Genomic DNA, 16884 nt, shown 5'->3' with positions numbered 1-16884 from the left:
CCAGCTCAGATTCGGGCAGCGCCCAGTGGACCCTCTGCTGGTTCAAGGGAGGGGGGCGGGCTGGAGGGGGCAGGGAGGCAGGGCCAGGCTGCACCGGCGCCTCTGGGGGCCCAGAAGCGGCGAGAGCCCAGCTCCCTGCGGGGGCAGCTTTGGCTTCCTGTGCTTCCTGTCAGGTGGCACCGTGTGCCAGGCAGGTGTGTGGGCCACCTGGCGGCTCTTTCTTTTAAGTTTTTAATGGTTTTAGCCCTGGCCGGGTGGCTGTCTGGCTGGAGCGTTTTCCCATGGACCAGAGGGTTGTGGGTTCGATTCCTGGTCAGAGCACATACCTGGGTTGTGGGTTTCATCCCCGGACGATGTTTCTCTCTCTCTCCCTGCCCCCCTTCCTCTTTCTCGAAAAATCAATCAAAACATATCCTCGGGTGAGGATTTAAAAAAAGAAGTTGTTATTGTTTTGGTGGGGTTTTTTTTGGAGAGAGAGAGAGAGAGAGAGAGAGAGAGAGAGAGAGAGAAAGGGAGAGATAGAAACATCCATTGAGAGAGAAACATCATCAATCGGCTGCCTGCATGCCTCCTACTGGAGACCAAACCGTAACCCAGAAATTGAACTGTGACCTCCTGGTTCATAGGTCTACACTCAACCACTGAGCGCTGGCCAGGCTGGTCCACCTGTTTGCATGTTGGGGGCTGTTGGTCAGCCTGGCCCTCGGATAGGCCTGCCCGTGGGCGCTGGGAGGCTGGGAGGAGGTGCTCTGTGCCTCGGAGGTGGGCCTGCAGGTGCTTTGAGGCCAGGAGGTGGAGGCCAGGGTGCAGTCCTGGGGCGGCCACACCCAGGCCTGCCCCCTGCAGCTGAGGTGGCCAGGCCCCGGTCATAGGTTAGACTGCCGGGTGCACAGCTCGTGAAGGGCTGGGCGGGGATTTCCTTGGAGATGAGAGTGGGTGTGCCTGTCTGCCACCCGGAAGGTGGGGAAGGGCTGGACACTCAGGACACATGGGCAGCCATGCCCCCTCCTGCCCGCCCCCACCGCCCCCCAGCTGTGTCCTGGTATTCGGTCAGGGTCCAGCATGGATGGGGGGCTGGGTTGACCTTTGAAGGAGGACTTCCTACGCGTGGACAGATCCTCCCGGGAGGCCCCCTCCTGCACGCCCCCTACTGGGGCTCAAGCCCATAACCCGGGCATGTGCCCCGACTGGGAACCGAACCGTGACCTCCCGGGTACCCTCGGGGGCCGCCCTGACCCTCCTCTCTTCTCACAGGGGCCCGGGGGCGATGGCTCTGCAGCTCTGGGCCCTGACCCTCCTGGGCCTGCTGGGCACGGGCTGGGGGCTGCGGCCCCGGAAGCTGGACTCCTTCCAAAGCAAGACGGAGCTGAACCACCTGGTGGTGGATGAGGCGTCGGGCGTGGTGTACGTCGGGGCGGTGAACGCGCTCTACCAGCTGAGCGCCGACCTGCAGCTGGAGCAGAAGGTGGACACGGGCCCGGCCCTGGACAACAAGAAGTGCACGCCGCCCATCGAGATCAGCCAGTGCCACGAGGCCGTGCCCACCGACAACGTCAACCAGCTGCTGCTGCTGGACCCGCCGGGCCAGCGCCTGGTGGAGTGCGGCAGCCTCTTCAAGGGCATCTGCGCCCTGCGTGCCCTCAGCAACATCTCCACGCGCCTCTTCTACGAGGACAGCAGCGGCGAGCGGTCCTTCGTGGCCAGCAACGACGAGAGCGTGGCCACCGTGGGGCTGGTGAGCGCCACCGACCCAGGCGGCGAGCAGCGCATGCTGTTCGTGGGCAAGGGCAACGGCCCGTACGACAACGGCGTCATCGTGAGCACCCGGCTGCTGGACCGCGTGGCGGGCAGGGAGGCCTTCGAGGCCTACACGGACCACGCCACCTACAAGGCCGGCTACCTGTCCACCAACACGCAGGAGTTCGTGGCGGCCTTCGAGGACAGCCTCTACGTCTTCTTCGTCTTCAACCAGCAGGACAAGCACCCGCTGCGCAGCCGCACGCTGCTGGCCCGCATGTGCAAGCAGGACCCCTACTACTACTCCTACCTGGAGATGGAGCTGCAGTGCCTGGACCCCGGGGACCCGCCCACCCCCTTCAGCACCTGCCTGGCCGCCTCCGCCGCCATCTCGGGCGCCGGCAAGGTGCTCTACACCGTCTTCACCAGAGAGGACCGGGCAGGCGGGGGGCCCCGGGCCGGCCTCTGCCTGTTCCCGCTGGACGAGATCCACGAGAAGATAAAGGACATCCGCAACGCCTGCTACATGGGCGACCCGCAGAGCAGCCCGGACGACTTCTACAAGCCCTTCCACGGCGAGATCCAGTGTGGCGGCCAGGGCCTGGTACGGACGTGGCCTCCGCAGGGTGCCCCCCGGGTCGAGCCCCAGGCGTCCACGTGGGCCTGTGCGCTGCTGCCATGTGCTGGCTGGCGTGTCCAAGCCCTCCCCTGCTTGGGAGGGGGCCGTGAGAGTGCACACGCGTGTGCTGTCTCTGCAGCAGGTGCCAGGTGTGCCCGCACAGGTGTGGTGGCACCGTCAGGGCCAGGCCCGTGCACCATCCAGCAGTGAGCATGCAGTTGGGGTCCCTGCCTGCACAGTCCTTGTTCTCGGGACGTGTGTGGGGCCACCAAGTGCTGGGGGGCCCCCGTGGGGAGAGGCCTCCTCGGGCCGGGGGTGTCTAGACTCACCGTTGACGCCGTCGTCCGCAGGGTGCCGGCGAGAGCTTCCTGTGTGGCTCGGAGCACCTGCCCTACCCCCTGGGCAGCCGCAAGGGGCTCGTTGCCACGGCCGTGCTGCAGCGCGGAGGCCTGAACCTGACGGCCGTGACCGTGGCCACCGAGAACGGCCACACCATTGCCTTCCTGGGCACCTCCGACGGCCAGGTCCTCAAGGTGAAGCCTGGGGCAGGGGCAGGGGCAGGGGCAGGCCGGGCTGGAGGGCCGTCTCCGAGGGAACAGCACCCTCACGCACCTGCCTGCTGCCGCAGGCGTACCTGGCCCCCGACGGCAGCTCCGTGGAGTACGGCTCCATCCTGGTGGAGATCAACAAGAGGGTCAAGCAGGACCTGGTGCTGTCCGCCGACCAGGCCAGTTTGTACGCCATGACCCAGGACAAGGTAGGCCTGCGGAGGCCCCGGGGAGGGCCTGGCGGCCGGAGCGCTGTCCCAGGCCTGGAGGGTGCAGGCGAGGACCGGAGGGGCCGCCCTCTCCTCGGGCTCCTGGCAGAGTCCTGTCCCTGTCTCCAGCGCCTTCCCTGTCTGCAGCTCCGCTCCCGCATGTCCTGTCTCTGGTCCTGTCGCGGACCCTTCCTGGAGGGAGGGCTGGGGCTGCTCTGAGGGGTTTCCCCCGGGGTGGATGGGCATGAAGGGGCCTGTGCAGCTCCGTGAGCTTGGGCAGCGAGGGGACAGCATAGGCCCTGCCTTATCAGGGGGCTGGGGTAGGAGCCCCTCGAGCCCTCCTCTGGAGCCCTGGGGCATCCAAGGGCCTCTCCCAGGGGGTGGGGTCAAGGGGCCTGGGCCGGCACCGGGGAGGCAGGACCCTGGACCCATGGTTTCCTGGGACCGTGCACCGTGGGTCCTGGGCGGGTGCAGCCACAGGGCCAGGGCCTCACAGAGCCCGTGTACCTCTCCACTGCCTGGAGCCCATGTTGGCCAGCCTTGAGTTGGCATCTGAGACTTTTTTTTCTTAAATATATATTTTACTGATTTTTTACAGAGAGGAAGGGAGAGGGATAGAGAGTTAGAAATATCGATGAGAGAGAAACATCGATCAGCTGCCTCCTGCACATCTCCCACTGGGGATGTGCCCGCAACCCAGGTACATGCCCTTGGCCGGAACCGAACCCGGGATCCTTCAGTCCGCAGGCCGACGCTCTATTCACTGAGCCAAACTGTCCAGGGCTAAATGTATTTTTATTGATTTCAGAGAGGAAGGGAGAGGGAGAGAGAGAGAGAGAAATATCAATGATGAGAATCACTGATCGGCTGCCTCCTGCACTCCCCCTACTGGGGATGGAGCCCGCAACCCCGGCATATGCCCTGACTGGGAATCAAACCGTGACCTCCTGGTTCATAGGTCAATGGTTCACAGGCCAGCCAGGTGGCATCTGAGTCTTCTTAAGGCTCAGAGATACAGGTGGGATCCAGCTAGTGGCCCCAGGAAACTCGGGTCCGAGGGGGTCCTGGTGGCCGCATCCTGCTCACCGCCCCGCTGCCCCCAGGCGTTCCGGCTTCCTGTGCAGGAGTGCTCGAGCTACCTCAACTGCATACAGTGCCTCGGCTCCCGGGACCCCTACTGCGGCTGGTGCATCGTCAAGGGGCGGTGAGTCCCTGGGGTCGGGGATCTCGGCTCACCCTGGAGCCCGGGGGCGGCAGTCCCACCCGGGGGCTGACAAGTGCCAGGGCTGAGGCTGCCCCGTCTCTGCAGGTGCAGCCGGAGGGCTGAGTGCCCACGGGCAGAGGAGAGCGGACACTGGCTGTGGAGCCGCGGGGAGTCCTGTGTGACCGTCACGGGGGCCCAGCCCCAGAACATGAGCCGGCGGGCCCAGGGGGAGGTGCGTGGCCGGCGGGGGCACCAGGGCAGGAGATCTCACAGCATCTCCATCCCGCCTGGGCCTGGGGGCTGAGTCTGAGGCGGGCAGCCCCGGCCCCTGTGGTCTGGTGGCTCCTGTGTCCCAGGCGGTGGGGGTGGTGAGTCAGGTTCCTGTGTCTTGTGTGCACGTGCAGGGGAGTGAATCTCAGGGCAGGTGCTCTGGGTGGGGGTCTCCTCACTGAGAGTCCAGCCCTGGGCCCCCGCCCTCCAGGCTGGTCCTCCCACCCCCAAGGCTGGTTCCCCCGCCCTCCAGGCTGGTCCTCCCCACCCCCAAGGCTGGTCCCCCCAACCCCAAGGCTGGTCCCCCACCCCCAAGGCTGGTCCCCCCAACACCAAGGCTGGTCCCCCACCCCCAAGGCTGGGCAGAGGGGTCCATGTGAGCTGCGTGGCCTCCCCCAGGTGCAGCTGACCGTCAGCCCGCTCCCGGCCCTGGGCGAGGACAAGCTGCTGTGCCTCTTCGGGGACTCTCCGGCACACCCTGCCCGCGTGGAGGGGGACGCCGTGGTGTGCAATTCCCCGAGCAACATCCCCAGCACGCCGTCCGGCCAGGGTGAGGCCCAAACTCCAGGCCCAGGCCCTTCTCCCTCCCTCCCTTCCTGTACACAGTGGGGTCCTCCTGTGACCGGGTCCCAGGGGTGTGGGCCGAGGTGGAGGGAGGGGCAGGTGGCCCCTGCCAGGGTGCGGCAGGGCAGAGGCTGGGGCGGTTGGGGTTCTGGGCGCCAGAGCCTTGCCAGCTGTGCTCCATGCCGTGAGCGAGGGGCGCTCCTGGGCCCTTCCAGGCACTTCTGTCCCTTCTCCGCGCCACCTGGTGCCGGGCCCTGGGTGCTGGCATCTGTGCAGAACCCCTCCCCCACCCCGTGCAGCTTGACACGGGTGGGGCTGTCCCCAGGGCCCGGGCTGTGAAAGTGGGCCAGGGCAGGTGCCAAGCCTTTGTGCCCTGAGCATTCAGGGCCAGTGGAGGGCAGCTGCCTGGCTCGGTGGGACCACACGGTGACGTGCAGGGGCCTGGCAGGCGCTCTGCCCCAGACACCCAGGAACCCTCAGGGACAGGGGCCTGGCTGCACGGAGCCCTGGGAGCCGACACTCGAGCCGAGATCTGAGGGCGGCGCCGGGCGCACGGAGGCTGAGGGCGCACCAGGGGACGCCCTGCCAGGCCCCCCACGCCAGGGCTCCCACACGGGCTGTCTGTGCTCGGTGGCCCGTTGGGAGCTGTGACGGCGCAAGAACTCGGCCGGCAAGGCCCGGTCCAGGCGATCCTGTCCCCCACCTCTGCCCCGTGCTCTGCCGCCCCGCCTGACGCGATCCCCGTCTGCCATCTGCAGACCATGTGGCCGTGGAGATCCAGCTCAGGTTCACGCACAGCGATGTCTTCCTCACCTCCCACCAGTACCCCTTCTACGACTGCAGTGAGGCCATGAAACTGGAGAAGAATCTGCCGTGAGTGTCACCCCCGCCCCCCGCCCCCCCTCCCCCAGCTCCTCCAGCCCCGCCCCTGGCTCCACCCCCCTCCCCCTGCTGCGGTGCCCACACTCTCGCCAACCTCTCTCCCAGGTGCATCTCCTGTGCCAGCAACCGCTGGACCTGCCAGTGGGACATGCGCTACCATGAGTGTCGGGAGGCCTCGCCCAACCCTGAGGACGGCGTTGTGCCCGCTCACATGGTGAGGGCCGTGGGCCCTGGGGGGGGTGGCTGCTCGTCCCAGGCCGCACACGTGGCCTGACTGGCCGTACTCTGCAGGAGGACAGCTGCCCCCAGTTCCTGAGCCCCAGCCCGCTGGTCATCCCCATGAGCTACGAGACAGATGTGACCTTCCAGGGCGAGAACCTGGACACAGTGAAGGTGGGCTTGTGAGGCACTGCCCTGGGGAGCGGGCTGACCAGGCAGAGAGGCCTGTGCCCAGCGGCCCTGGTGGCTGGCGTGTCCGTGGGGCCGGCTCAGAGCCGTCCTGCTGACGGGAAGGGGCACCCGGCCCTGGCTCAGGGCTCCCACAGGAGGTAGCTGCTCAGCGAACAGTGCTGGAGACAGGCGGGTCTGTCGAGGGGCTGGGCAGGGGGCTGCCACCTAGCGAGGGAGCAGAGCGATTTGCTCAGGCTTGGGCCGGGGGGGCGGGGGTCCAGGAGTGGCCGAGTGGTCGGCTGGAACGGGAGGACCTCCGCTGGCCAGAAGGCGTGGGGCTCGGACAGAGCCCCGTCCCCGTGAGCATGGGTCGGGCGGGGAGGCGGGGAGGGCTGGCGGGTGCAGGGTCCTGACCGCGGGCCTTGCAGGTCTCCTCCCTGCACGTGGGCAGTGACCTCCCCAAGTTCGAGGTGACAGTGAACACGCGGGAGCCAGGAACCTTCCACTTTCGGACCCCGAAGGTACAGCCCCCAGGGCGGGCCAGGCCAGCGGGGGGCCTCGCTGCCTCCGGGGGGAGGAGGCAGGGTTGTGGGCCAGGCGGCGTGCTCACCTGTGACTCTCAGACCCCAGCCCCTCCACTGCTGCCCCTCTGCTTGAGGGGACCCCATGGGCCTTGGTGGGCACAGTGGTCACCCTCTAGGGCTGGGGGGGTCAGAGTGCAGTGTGTCCCTGCGTGTTCCTCCAGCTATCCCATGACGAGAGCGAAACGCTGCCCCTGCACCTGTACGTCAAGTCCTACGGCAAATACATTGACAGCAAGCTCCAAGGTGGGCGGGGCCTGGGGTCTGGTGGGCGGCTGGGCTGGGGCCCCAGGACAAGGGGTGGGGTGGGGCCGGGCAGGCCTGTGGGCTGGGTGGGGAGGTGGGCCTGGCGGGGCAGGGACGGGGTGGGTGGCCCTGCTGATAGCTGGCTGCTCCCTCCGCAGTGACCCTCTATAACTGCTCCTTCGGCCGCAGCGACTGCAGCCTGTGCCTGGCCGCCGACCCCGCCTACAAGTGCGTGTGGTGCGGCGGGCAGGGCAGGTGCGTGTACGAGGCGCTCTGCAGCAACGCCACCTCCGAGTGCCCGCCGCCCGTCATCACCGAGGTGGGTCCCCCGGGACTGGGGCCGCCGGCGGGAGGGGAGGGACCCCACCTGGGCCCAGCCTGCCCAAGCTGCTGAGTCAGCCCGGCTCTGCTGATTTCAGATCCAGCCGGAGACCGGCCCCCTGGGCGGCGGCATTCGCGTCACGATCCTCGGGTCGAATTTGGGGGTCAGGGCGGACGACGTCAAGAGCGTCACCGTGGCCGGCAAGAACTGCGCCTTTGAGCCGGAACGGTACTCCGTGTCCACCAGGTGAGTGGACAGCCGGTGGCCTGGCTCCATGGGCCAGGTCAGTCCCCACCTGGGGGGCCGGGCAGATGAGGAAGAGGGACATGGGGTGTGGGTGCCCAGGACTCCCCACCTGACGTGCTAGTCAGGAAGGGTCTGGGGTGAGCCTTGAGAGTGACCCCACCCTGCCTGTTGGCCCCCAGGATCGTGTGTGCCATTGAGGCCACGGAGGCGCCCTTCACGGGGGGCGTGGAGGTGGACATCAATGGGAAGCGTGGCCGCTCTCCACCCCACGTCCAGTTCACCTACCAGGTGAGTGCCTGGCTCCCCTGCCCAGGTCAGGACGGACCGGGCGGGTCTGGCCACTGCTGCTGACTCCTGGATGGTTGGTGACTGCGCCCCTTCAACGACAGTCACGATGGAGGGGTGAGGAGGACTGCCGCTCAGCCCTGACCTGAACGCACCCACCTCTCTCCTAGGAGCCCCAACCCCTCAGCGTGGAGCCGAGGGAGGGGCCGCAGGCAGGCGGCACCACGCTGACCATCAACGGCACCAACCTGGACACGGGCTCTAAGGAAGACGTGCGCGTGACCATTGGTGGCGTCCCTTGCAATGTGTGGGTGTCGCCTGCGGGGTCCCCGAGCTCTGGTCCGCCCTGGCCCTTGGGACCCTGCATGTGTCCTGGAGGGAGCGGTGCCGTGGGCCTGACCCCTGGGCCCTTGCCCCCTAGCCCCCTGGCCCCCTTGCCCAGGGCTGGAGTTGGTCTCGGGGTGGGGTTGACACTAACAACGTTCACCTCCAGGACGCAGTTTGGGGCACAGCTCCAGTGTGTCACGGGCCCCCAGGCAGCCCCGGGGCAGCTGTCCTTGGAGATCTACTACGGCGGCTCCCTGGTGCCCAGCTCCGGAATCACCTTCACCTACCGCGAGAACCCCGTGCTGCGGGCCTTTGAGCCCCTGCGAAGCTTTGCCAGGTGTGGCCTCTGCCCTGCCCACCGCCCACCAGGGCTCCCCATGCCACCCCCACCCCCAGCTACTTCCCCAGTCCCCTACACCCACTGCCTGGTGAGGATGCGGGAGGGCTGGTGTGAGTGGCAGGAGGAGGCTTCCGTAAAAACCCCACTGCACCCCTAGATCCACTCCCTCCTAGGAAGCCTGACAGGCGGGCCCCAGAGCCCCCTAGCCCAGAGACGCTCAAGGATGGCGGGACTCACAGTCACAGTGCTCTGAGCACACCCCAACATACAGCAGGCACAGGCTCACGGGGACCCGTGTGTGCCCCCAAAACCAGTTTGGGGCCGGGGATTTCAACCCTACCTTCCCTAAGCCCACCACATGGCCAGCATGGGGGTGGGGGTCCGGCTTCACAGGGCGCCTGCTCTGGAGCTGGCTGGGTGCCTCCCTTGCCCAGCTGTGCCCACTCAGGCACCCCCCACCCCCAGTGGCGGCCGCAGCATCAACGTGACGGGGCAGGGCTTCGGCCTGATCCAGAACTTCTCCATGGTGGTCATCGCGGAGCCTCTGCAGCCCTGGCGGCGCCGGCGGGAGGCCGGACCCCTGCCGCCCCACACGGTCAGTCCTGCTGCCGCCGGGGCTCAGGGCCCCCGCTGGACCCGGGGCCGGCTGGGGAGGGAGGGGCCTGTGCCCATGTCCTGACAGACAGCCCTTGGCCTGCAGATCGTGGGCACGGAGTACACGCGCTACAACGACTCCAGGGTCGTGTTCCTGTCCCCGGCCGTGCCCGAGGACCCCGAGGCCTACAACCTCACGGCGCTCATTCAGATGGACGGGCACCGTGTCCTGCTCAGGACGGAGGCTGGGGCCTTCGAGTACGTGTCCGATCCCACCTTCAAGAACTTCTCTGGGGGCGTCAAGAAGCAGGTCAACAAGCTCATCCACGCCCAGGTGAGGACGGCGCAGGCCGGGGCCCGGGGCCCGACCAGGCGCGGGTCGGCCGGCGGCTCCGGGTCTGGGCTGAGCTGGTCCAAGTGCCCCTGAGTCCCTCCTGGTTATGGTGACCCCGCCCCCGCCCCCCACCCCCAGGGCACCAACCTGAACAAGGCGATGACGCTGCATGAGGCCGAGGCCTTTGTGGGGGCGGAGCGCTGCGTCATGAAGACGCTGACCGAGACCGACCTGTACTGCGAGCCCCCGGAGGTGCAGCCGCCCCCTAAGCGGCGGCAGAAGCGAGACACGACACTCAACCTGCCCGAGTTCATTGTACGTGTGGGCAGGGCAGGCCGGTGGGGTGCCAGGCTGTGCCATGGGGTTCTGGGCACTGGCTCAGCCACGCTTGTCCGCGCTGAGCCCTCCCCTCCACGCAGGTGAAGTTCGGCTCCCGGGAGTGGGTGCTGGGCCGCGTAGAGTATGACAGTCGTGTGAGCGAGGTGCCACTCAGCGTCATCCTGCCGCTGGTCATGGTGCCCATGGTCATCATCATCGCCCTGTCTGTCTACTGCTACTGGTGAGCCCCGCCCGCGGCCCGGGCCCTGCCCTCCCGCAACCTGGGCCCCACCCACGGCACGGGCCCCGCCCTCCCGCAACCTGGGCCCCGCCCACAGCCCTGGCCCCGCCCTCCCGCAACCTGGGCCCCGCCCATGGCCCTGGCCCCGCCTTCCCGCAACCTGGGCCCGGCCACTCCCACAGTCTAGGCCCCGCCCACGTCCCTGGGCCCGCCCTCCTACAGCTCTGGCCACACCCACTGCCCGGCGAGGCGGGCCAGGCCGGGTCCCAGCAGCCTCCCTTGTGCAGGAGGAAGAGCCAGCAGGCGGAGCGCGAGTACGAGAAGATCCGCTCGCAGCTGGAGGGCCTGGAGGAGAGCGTGCGCGACCGCTGCAAGAAGGAGTTCACGGGTGCGGCGCGGGATGGGCGGGGCGGGGCGGGGCGGGGGCGCCCTCGCGGGGCCGGGCGAGGGGTCACCGGCGCTGTCCCCCCAGACCTGATGATCGAGATGGAGGACCAGACGAACGACGTGCACGAGGCCGGCATCCCGGTGCTGGACTACAAGACCTACACGGACCGCGTCTTCTTCCTGCCGTCCAAGGACGGCGACAAGGACGTGATGATCACGGGCAAGCTGGACATCCCCGAGTCGCGGCGGCCGGTGGTGGAGCAGGCGCTGTACCAGTTCTCCAACCTGCTCAACAGCAAGTCCTTCCTCATCAACGTGAGCAGCGGGGCGGCCGTGGGGGGCGGGCGGGGCCAGGATGGCGGGTGGGCGGCAGGGCCAGGACCCAGGGCGGACAGAGTGGGCAGGGGAGCCAGGACCCAGGGCGGGCTGGGCCGGGCTCCCGCAGGCGCTGACCCGCCGCCCCCGCAGTTCATCCACACCCTGGAGAACCAGCGCGAGTTCTCGGCGCGCGCCAAGGTGTACTTCGCGTCGCTGCTGACGGTGGCGCTGCACGGGAAGCTCGAGTACTACACGGACATCATGCGCACGCTCTTCCTGGAGCTCATGGAGCAGTACGTGGTGGCCAAGAACCCCAAGCTGATGCTGCGCAGGTGCGTGGGGCGCCGGGTGGGGGTGGGGGGCGGCTGTGGCACCTGGTGCGCTGGCGGGGCAGCCAGCGCGAGGAGTAGGGAGGGCCCTGGCAGCCGTCGGTGTCCGCTGGTCGCTGGGCTGCTCCCCCTCAGAATCACCCTCTAGGACGGGGTGACATGCCCTCCTCGAAGGGGCCAGGCAGTGGCTCCAACAGGCTGGACCTGGGCATGCTGGCGGGAGGCGGGTCGGGGTGCCTAAAGGGCCGGCTGGCCGGCGTGCACTGCGGGGCCCCTGGGTACCAGGCCTGTGTGTGCCCCCAGGTCAGAGACAGTGGTGGAGAGGATGCTGTCCAACTGGATGTCCATCTGCCTGTACCAGTACCTCAAGGTGGGCTCACGGCGGCAGGCGGAGGGCAGGGGTGCTGCTCCCCGCGCTTGCCCTGGTGGCACCTCCAGGGGAGCGTGGTCGCCAAGGCTGACCACCCGCGTTGCTCCAGGACAGCGCGGGCGAGCCTCTCTACAAGCTCTTCAAGGCCATCAAGCACCAGGTGGAGAAGGGCCCAGTGGACGCCGTGCAGAAGAAGGCCAAGTACACCCTCAACGACACGGGGCTGCTGGGGGACGACGTGGAGTACGCGCCTCTGGTGAGCCCGGGTCCCGCCCATCCCAGGACCAGAGCGGGGTGCTGCCCCCCTCCCTGTGCTGGGGAGACCATCCAGGTTCCATGGCCCAGGCACCCCGAGGGTGTCTGGTGGTGAGCTGTGCGCACTCCCCGGCCCCTGTGAGCTGGGAGGGATGAGGGAGCCCTCTGTTCCTCTGTTCGGTCCTGCTGGGCCAGGGCTGCAGGGGAGGCGAGGCCGCCAGCCGGGGTGCGGTGGGGGCTCTCACCCGCCCACTGGCCCTTTATCCTGTCTCTCCCCACTCCCCACAGACGGTGAGCGTGATCGTCCAGGACGAAGGGGTGGACGCCATCCCCGTCAAGGTGCTCAACTGCGACACCATCTCCCAGGTCAAGGAGAAGATCATCGACCAGGTGTACCGCACGCAGCCGTGCTCCCGCTGGCCCAAGGCGGACAGTGTGGTTCTGGGTGAGCCCTCTGCCCTGGGGGGGAGGGCGGGGCGGGCGGGGGACAGCGAGGGCGCCCTGCAGGGCGGGTGGTCTGTGGCCGGTCCCGGAGCTGGCTGTGTCATCCTGCAGAGTGGCGCCCCGGGTCCACGGCCCAGATCCTGTCCGACCTGGACCTGACGTCCCAGCGGGACGGCCGGTGGAAGCGCGTCAACACGCTCATGCACTACAACGTGAGTGCGGCTGCAGCTCGGGCGGCCCCTTCCCCGCGGGCAGGGGCTGGGGAGCGAGCCTCCCTCATGACCCTGTTCCCAGGTCCGGGACGGAGCCACGCTCATCCTGTCCAAAGTGGGGGTCTCGCAGCAGCCGGAGGACAGCCAGCAGGACCTGCCTGGGGAGCGTGAGTCCCTTCCTTGTGCCTGTTTTTTTTAAATTGATTTCAGAGAAGAAGGGAGAGGAGAAAGAGAAATAGAAACATCAATGATGAGAGAGAATTATTGATCGGCTGCCTCCTGCATGTCCCCCACCGGGGATCGAGCCCGCAACCCGGGCATGTGCCCTTGACCAGAATTGAACCTGGGACCCTTCAGTCCACAGGCCGACGCTCTATCCACTGAGCCAAACCAGCTAGGGCTTTTTTTTTTTTTTTTTTTTTTAATTGATTTCAGACAGGAAGGGAGGGGGAGAGAGAAATAGAAACATCAGTGATGAGAATCATTGGCCAGCTGCCTCCTGCACACCCCCTACTGGGGATGGAGCCCACAACCCAGGCCTGTGCCCTGGCGGGGCATCGAACCGTGACCTCCTGGTTCCTAGGTCGCTGCTCAACCATGAGCCACGCTGGCTGGGCCTCGCGCCTGTGTTGCTCTGGTCCCTGAAGGGACCCTCTGGGGGCTGCGAGCCCAGCATGATACCTGGCCCCTCCCACAGGCCACGCCCTCCTGGAGGATGAGAACCGAGTGTGGCACCTGGTGCGGCCCACGGACGAGGTGGAGGAGGGCAAGTGCAAGCGCGGCAGCATGAAGGAGAAGGAGCGCACCAAGGCCATCACTGAGATCTACCTGACCCGCCTGCTGTCCGTCAAGGTGGGCGCGGGGCGGGCGATGGGCGTGCAGCCGGCTGGGGTGGCGGGCGGGCGGCGGGCCCAACGAACGCTGAGTCCCCTCCACCGCAGGGCACGCTGCAGCAGTTCGTGGACAACTTCTTCCAGAGCGTGCTGGCGCCGGGCCTGGCCGTGCCGCCCGCCGTCAAGTACTTCTTCGACTTCCTGGACGAGCAGGCGGAGAAGCACGACATCAAGGACGAGGACACCATCCACATCTGGAAGACCAACAGGTGGGCCCCCGTCCCGCCCCCGGGCCGCCCGCCCGCCCACCCACACCCCGGGCTCAGTAGCCCCTCACCCATTCTCGCTCTGCCTCAGTTTACCGCTCCGGTTCTGGGTGAACATCCTGAAGAACCCCCACTTCATCTTTGACGTGCACGTCCACGAGGTGGTCGACGCCTCGCTGTCCGTCATCGCGCAGACCTTCATGGACGCCTGCACGCGCACGGAGCACAAGCTGAGCCGGGTGAGGGTCCTGGCCGCTCCCGAGGGGCCGGGGCATGGGGTCCTCGCCCGGGAGGCCTGGGCAGGGCAGTATCCACGGGGGTGGAGTCGTGGCCATGCCAGGATGGGCCCAGTTTGTGTGGGTGAGGATTTGCGCATTTGGAGCGGGAGTTCAGGAGAGACGGGTGCCAGGTAATAGGGTGGGGGCAGGGCCAGAGCCTGGGACGTCCCCTGGTGATGGGCTTTTTAAAAAATATATATATATGTATATATATACATATTATTGATTTTAGAGAAGAAGAGAGAGGGAGAGAGAGAGAGAAACATCAGTGATGAGAATCACTGATCGGCTGCCTCCTGCACGGCCCCTACTGGGGATGGAGCCCGCAACCCAGGCATGTGCTCTTGACTGGAATTGAATCCAGGACCCTGCAGTCTGCAGGCCAGTGCTCTATCCACTGAGCAAACTAGCCAGGGCGTGATGGGCTTTGGGGCGGCCTGGCACCCTGTCCTCCCCCTCCTCCTGCACCCCCTTGGAGACCCTTTGCTGACACAGGCGGAGAAAGCGAGTTTGAGTCCAAATTCTAAACAGTGTCAGCAGGGTCAGGTCTGGCTGGGCGGGTGCTGCCCCTCCTTTCCTGAACGGGGCCAGCCTGGCTCCATCAGGGCCCGAGGGCAGGGGCACCGGCCAGCCCATCTTGGCCTGGGCATCACTGGGCTGTGTCCCCACAGGACTCTCCCAGCAACAAGCTGCTCTACGCCAAGGAGATCTCTACCTACAAGAAGATGGTGGAGGAGTGAGTGACCCCACCTCTCGGCCCCCACCCGGCGGGGTTTCTGGGGGGAGGAGCACCCTGGTGGGCAGCGTTGGGTCCAGCCTTTGGGACCCACTGTGCCCCCCCGCCCTCCCCCACAGTTACTACAAGGGGATCAGACAGATGGTGCAGGTCAGCGACCAGGACATGAACACACACCTGGCAGAGATTTCCCGGGTAAGGGGCGCAGGGGAGGTGTGCCGTGCCCTCGGGAGGGAGGCGGAGGGTGAGGCCAGGTGGGCTGGCACCTATGTGTGACCGACCAGGCTTGCGTGCGCTGGGGGTGGCGTCAGCTCTGAGCCGGCCGTGTGGGCCACGCCCCTGCGTGGATGCGTCTGTGTGTGGCTGCCCCGTGTCTGAGGGCTGTGAGGCTGTGGCCCTTCGTGTCTGCCTGTGCCACACGCTTGCTCCCCTGGGTCACACGCCCCCTCCCCCAGGCGCACACGGACTCCCTGAACACCCTCGTGGCCCTGCACCAGCTCTACCAGTACACGCAGAAGTACTACGACGAGGTAGGAGGTTCCGCCCGCCCCAGGTCGGGGGAGGCGCCTGGGCAGCCTGCTCCCCGCCTGGGGGCTGACCGGAGCCTCCCTCAGATCATCAACGCCCTGGAGGAGGACCCTGCTGCCCAGAAGATGCAGCTGGCCTACCGCCTGCAGCAGATTGCAGCGGCCCTGGAGAACAAGGTCACCGACCTCTGACCTCTGACCTCCGGCACCATGGTCCCGAGGCACAGGTGTGTGATGCCCAGTGCCGGCACTGGGCGGCGCCTGGGGAAGGAGGCCGAAGCCAGCGGTGGGCCAGCCCTCCCCTCTCGCCGGCGGAGGAAGCGCCCCCGCCCCCGCCCCCGGGGTGTGCGAGCGTGGGTGCGGCGGGAGCCCCCCTCCGTGTCGGTAGCCACGTAGCGTCTTTCTCCTGAGCAATAGTGCCTGGCGCCCTCCAGCACCAGCCCCTCCCGGAACACCAGCATCGGGCGTTGTCTCCGCGTGGAGTCTCCTGAGCTATTCGCAAATGTGCCTTTCGCCCCCGGCGCCACCCCACGTCGCTAGGGGCCGCCGGGCCCCAGCCCCCCTCCTGAGCACCAGCAGCCACCCGGTGAGGGTCTGGCCTCTTTGGGGGGTCTGAGTGCCTGCAGCCCCAGGGCCCCGAGCCCAGACTGTCTGCCCGCCCGGACGGGAGGAGAAAAGCGGTACGATGCCTTCCTGACCTCGCCTGCCCGGCCGCGGGCACCAGCCGTCTGGGCGGACTCTGCGCTCCGGGCCTCACCTCAAAGGTCAAGCTGGATGTCAGACGTCGAGGCCCAGGCAGCCAGAGGGGACCCAGAGACGGTCCGGCCTCGGCCTGTCAGACAGGCCGTCCTGGAGGCTCCGCCTGGTCTGTGGGGGGCCAGGAGGAGCTCGGCTAGGACACCCCCACCCCTTTTGTAAATCTTGTTCATTGTAAATCAAATACAACTGTCTTTTTCACTCTGCTGGTTGGCTGGGTTCCTCCTGGGGCTGCAGGGCTGCTGCTGCTCCTCGGCCTCGGCCCCGGCCCCGCCCCATCCTGTCCTGCTCACGGCCTGCTCCCCAGCCCTGGGATCTCACCCTCAGGTGGACCTGTGTGGCCTCAGGCCCCACCTTCCGGTTCCTCTGGGCCAGGCCCCGGGGGCCTGTGCAGAGGCTGCACTGAGTCTACCCCTGAGAAGAGGATGGTCAAGGGCTGGGAGGTGAGGCCTCTGGCATGGAGTGGGCTGGGCAGCTCAGGCCTAGGTGATCCTGGAGTGGGTTAAGGGTCCAGGGGGGTGCAAGGAGGCAGCCCCACCAGGCAGGGAAGTGTGGGGGGCATTGGGCTGGCCAGGCAGCCCTGGTGGCCATGACATTCCCCCGCCTCCCATGGGCTGAGCCACCAGGAGCCATGGGAGAAGGCAGGTGTGATGGCAGCCTGCTGTCTGGACCCTGAGCTCTCAGGGACCTGCTCCCTCCTTCCTGAGGTGGGTCTACTCCCAGGCATGGTCTACCCAGAGCCCATTTGGTAAGCCCCTGCTGTACGCAGACCCCACTAGACACGGGTGGCTCTGGGATTGAGGCCCCTCCGTCCTCCTCCTCGAGGCTGTGGGGCCGTTCGGGGAGCTCCTCTGCCCCGTGAACGGCCCAGGATGACTCGGGACATAGCAGGGCTCAAGGACGCTGTACCCAAGAG

General features: G+C 67.2%; 1 protein-coding gene across 1 annotated transcript; it reads left to right on the top strand.

Moving 5' to 3' along the window:
• The first annotated feature begins 1215 nt into the window (after positions 1 to 1215).
• On the top strand, positions 1216 to 16174 carry PLXNB2 (plexin B2). Its single transcript, XM_081083780.1, has 35 exons — positions 1216 to 2341; positions 2707 to 2889; positions 2985 to 3113; positions 4217 to 4317; positions 4423 to 4549; positions 4987 to 5137; positions 5910 to 6024; positions 6139 to 6247; positions 6325 to 6426; positions 6852 to 6944; positions 7169 to 7250; positions 7409 to 7569; positions 7670 to 7818; positions 7998 to 8106; positions 8274 to 8410; positions 8597 to 8767; positions 9236 to 9365; positions 9471 to 9698; positions 9837 to 10013; positions 10118 to 10257; positions 10545 to 10645; positions 10730 to 10959; positions 11113 to 11294; positions 11595 to 11661; positions 11771 to 11917; positions 12205 to 12361; positions 12472 to 12572; positions 12655 to 12739; positions 13270 to 13424; positions 13514 to 13674; positions 13763 to 13910; positions 14621 to 14685; positions 14805 to 14880; positions 15141 to 15215; positions 15300 to 16174. Exons 1-35 carry the CDS (start codon positions 1268 to 1270, stop codon positions 15402 to 15404), a joined length of 5523 nt encoding a protein of 1840 aa, XP_080939906.1. The 5' UTR covers positions 1216 to 1267; the 3' UTR covers positions 15405 to 16174.
• The last annotated feature ends 710 nt before the right edge of the window (positions 16175 to 16884 follow it).

This window comes from Myotis nattereri (assembly GCF_964212035.1).
Source record: "Myotis nattereri genome assembly, chromosome: 2".
NCBI classification, from domain to species: Eukaryota; Metazoa; Chordata; class Mammalia; order Chiroptera; family Vespertilionidae; genus Myotis; species Myotis nattereri.
Note: the sequence above shows the minus strand (reverse complement) of the source record. Positions and strands in the feature narration are given on the sequence as shown.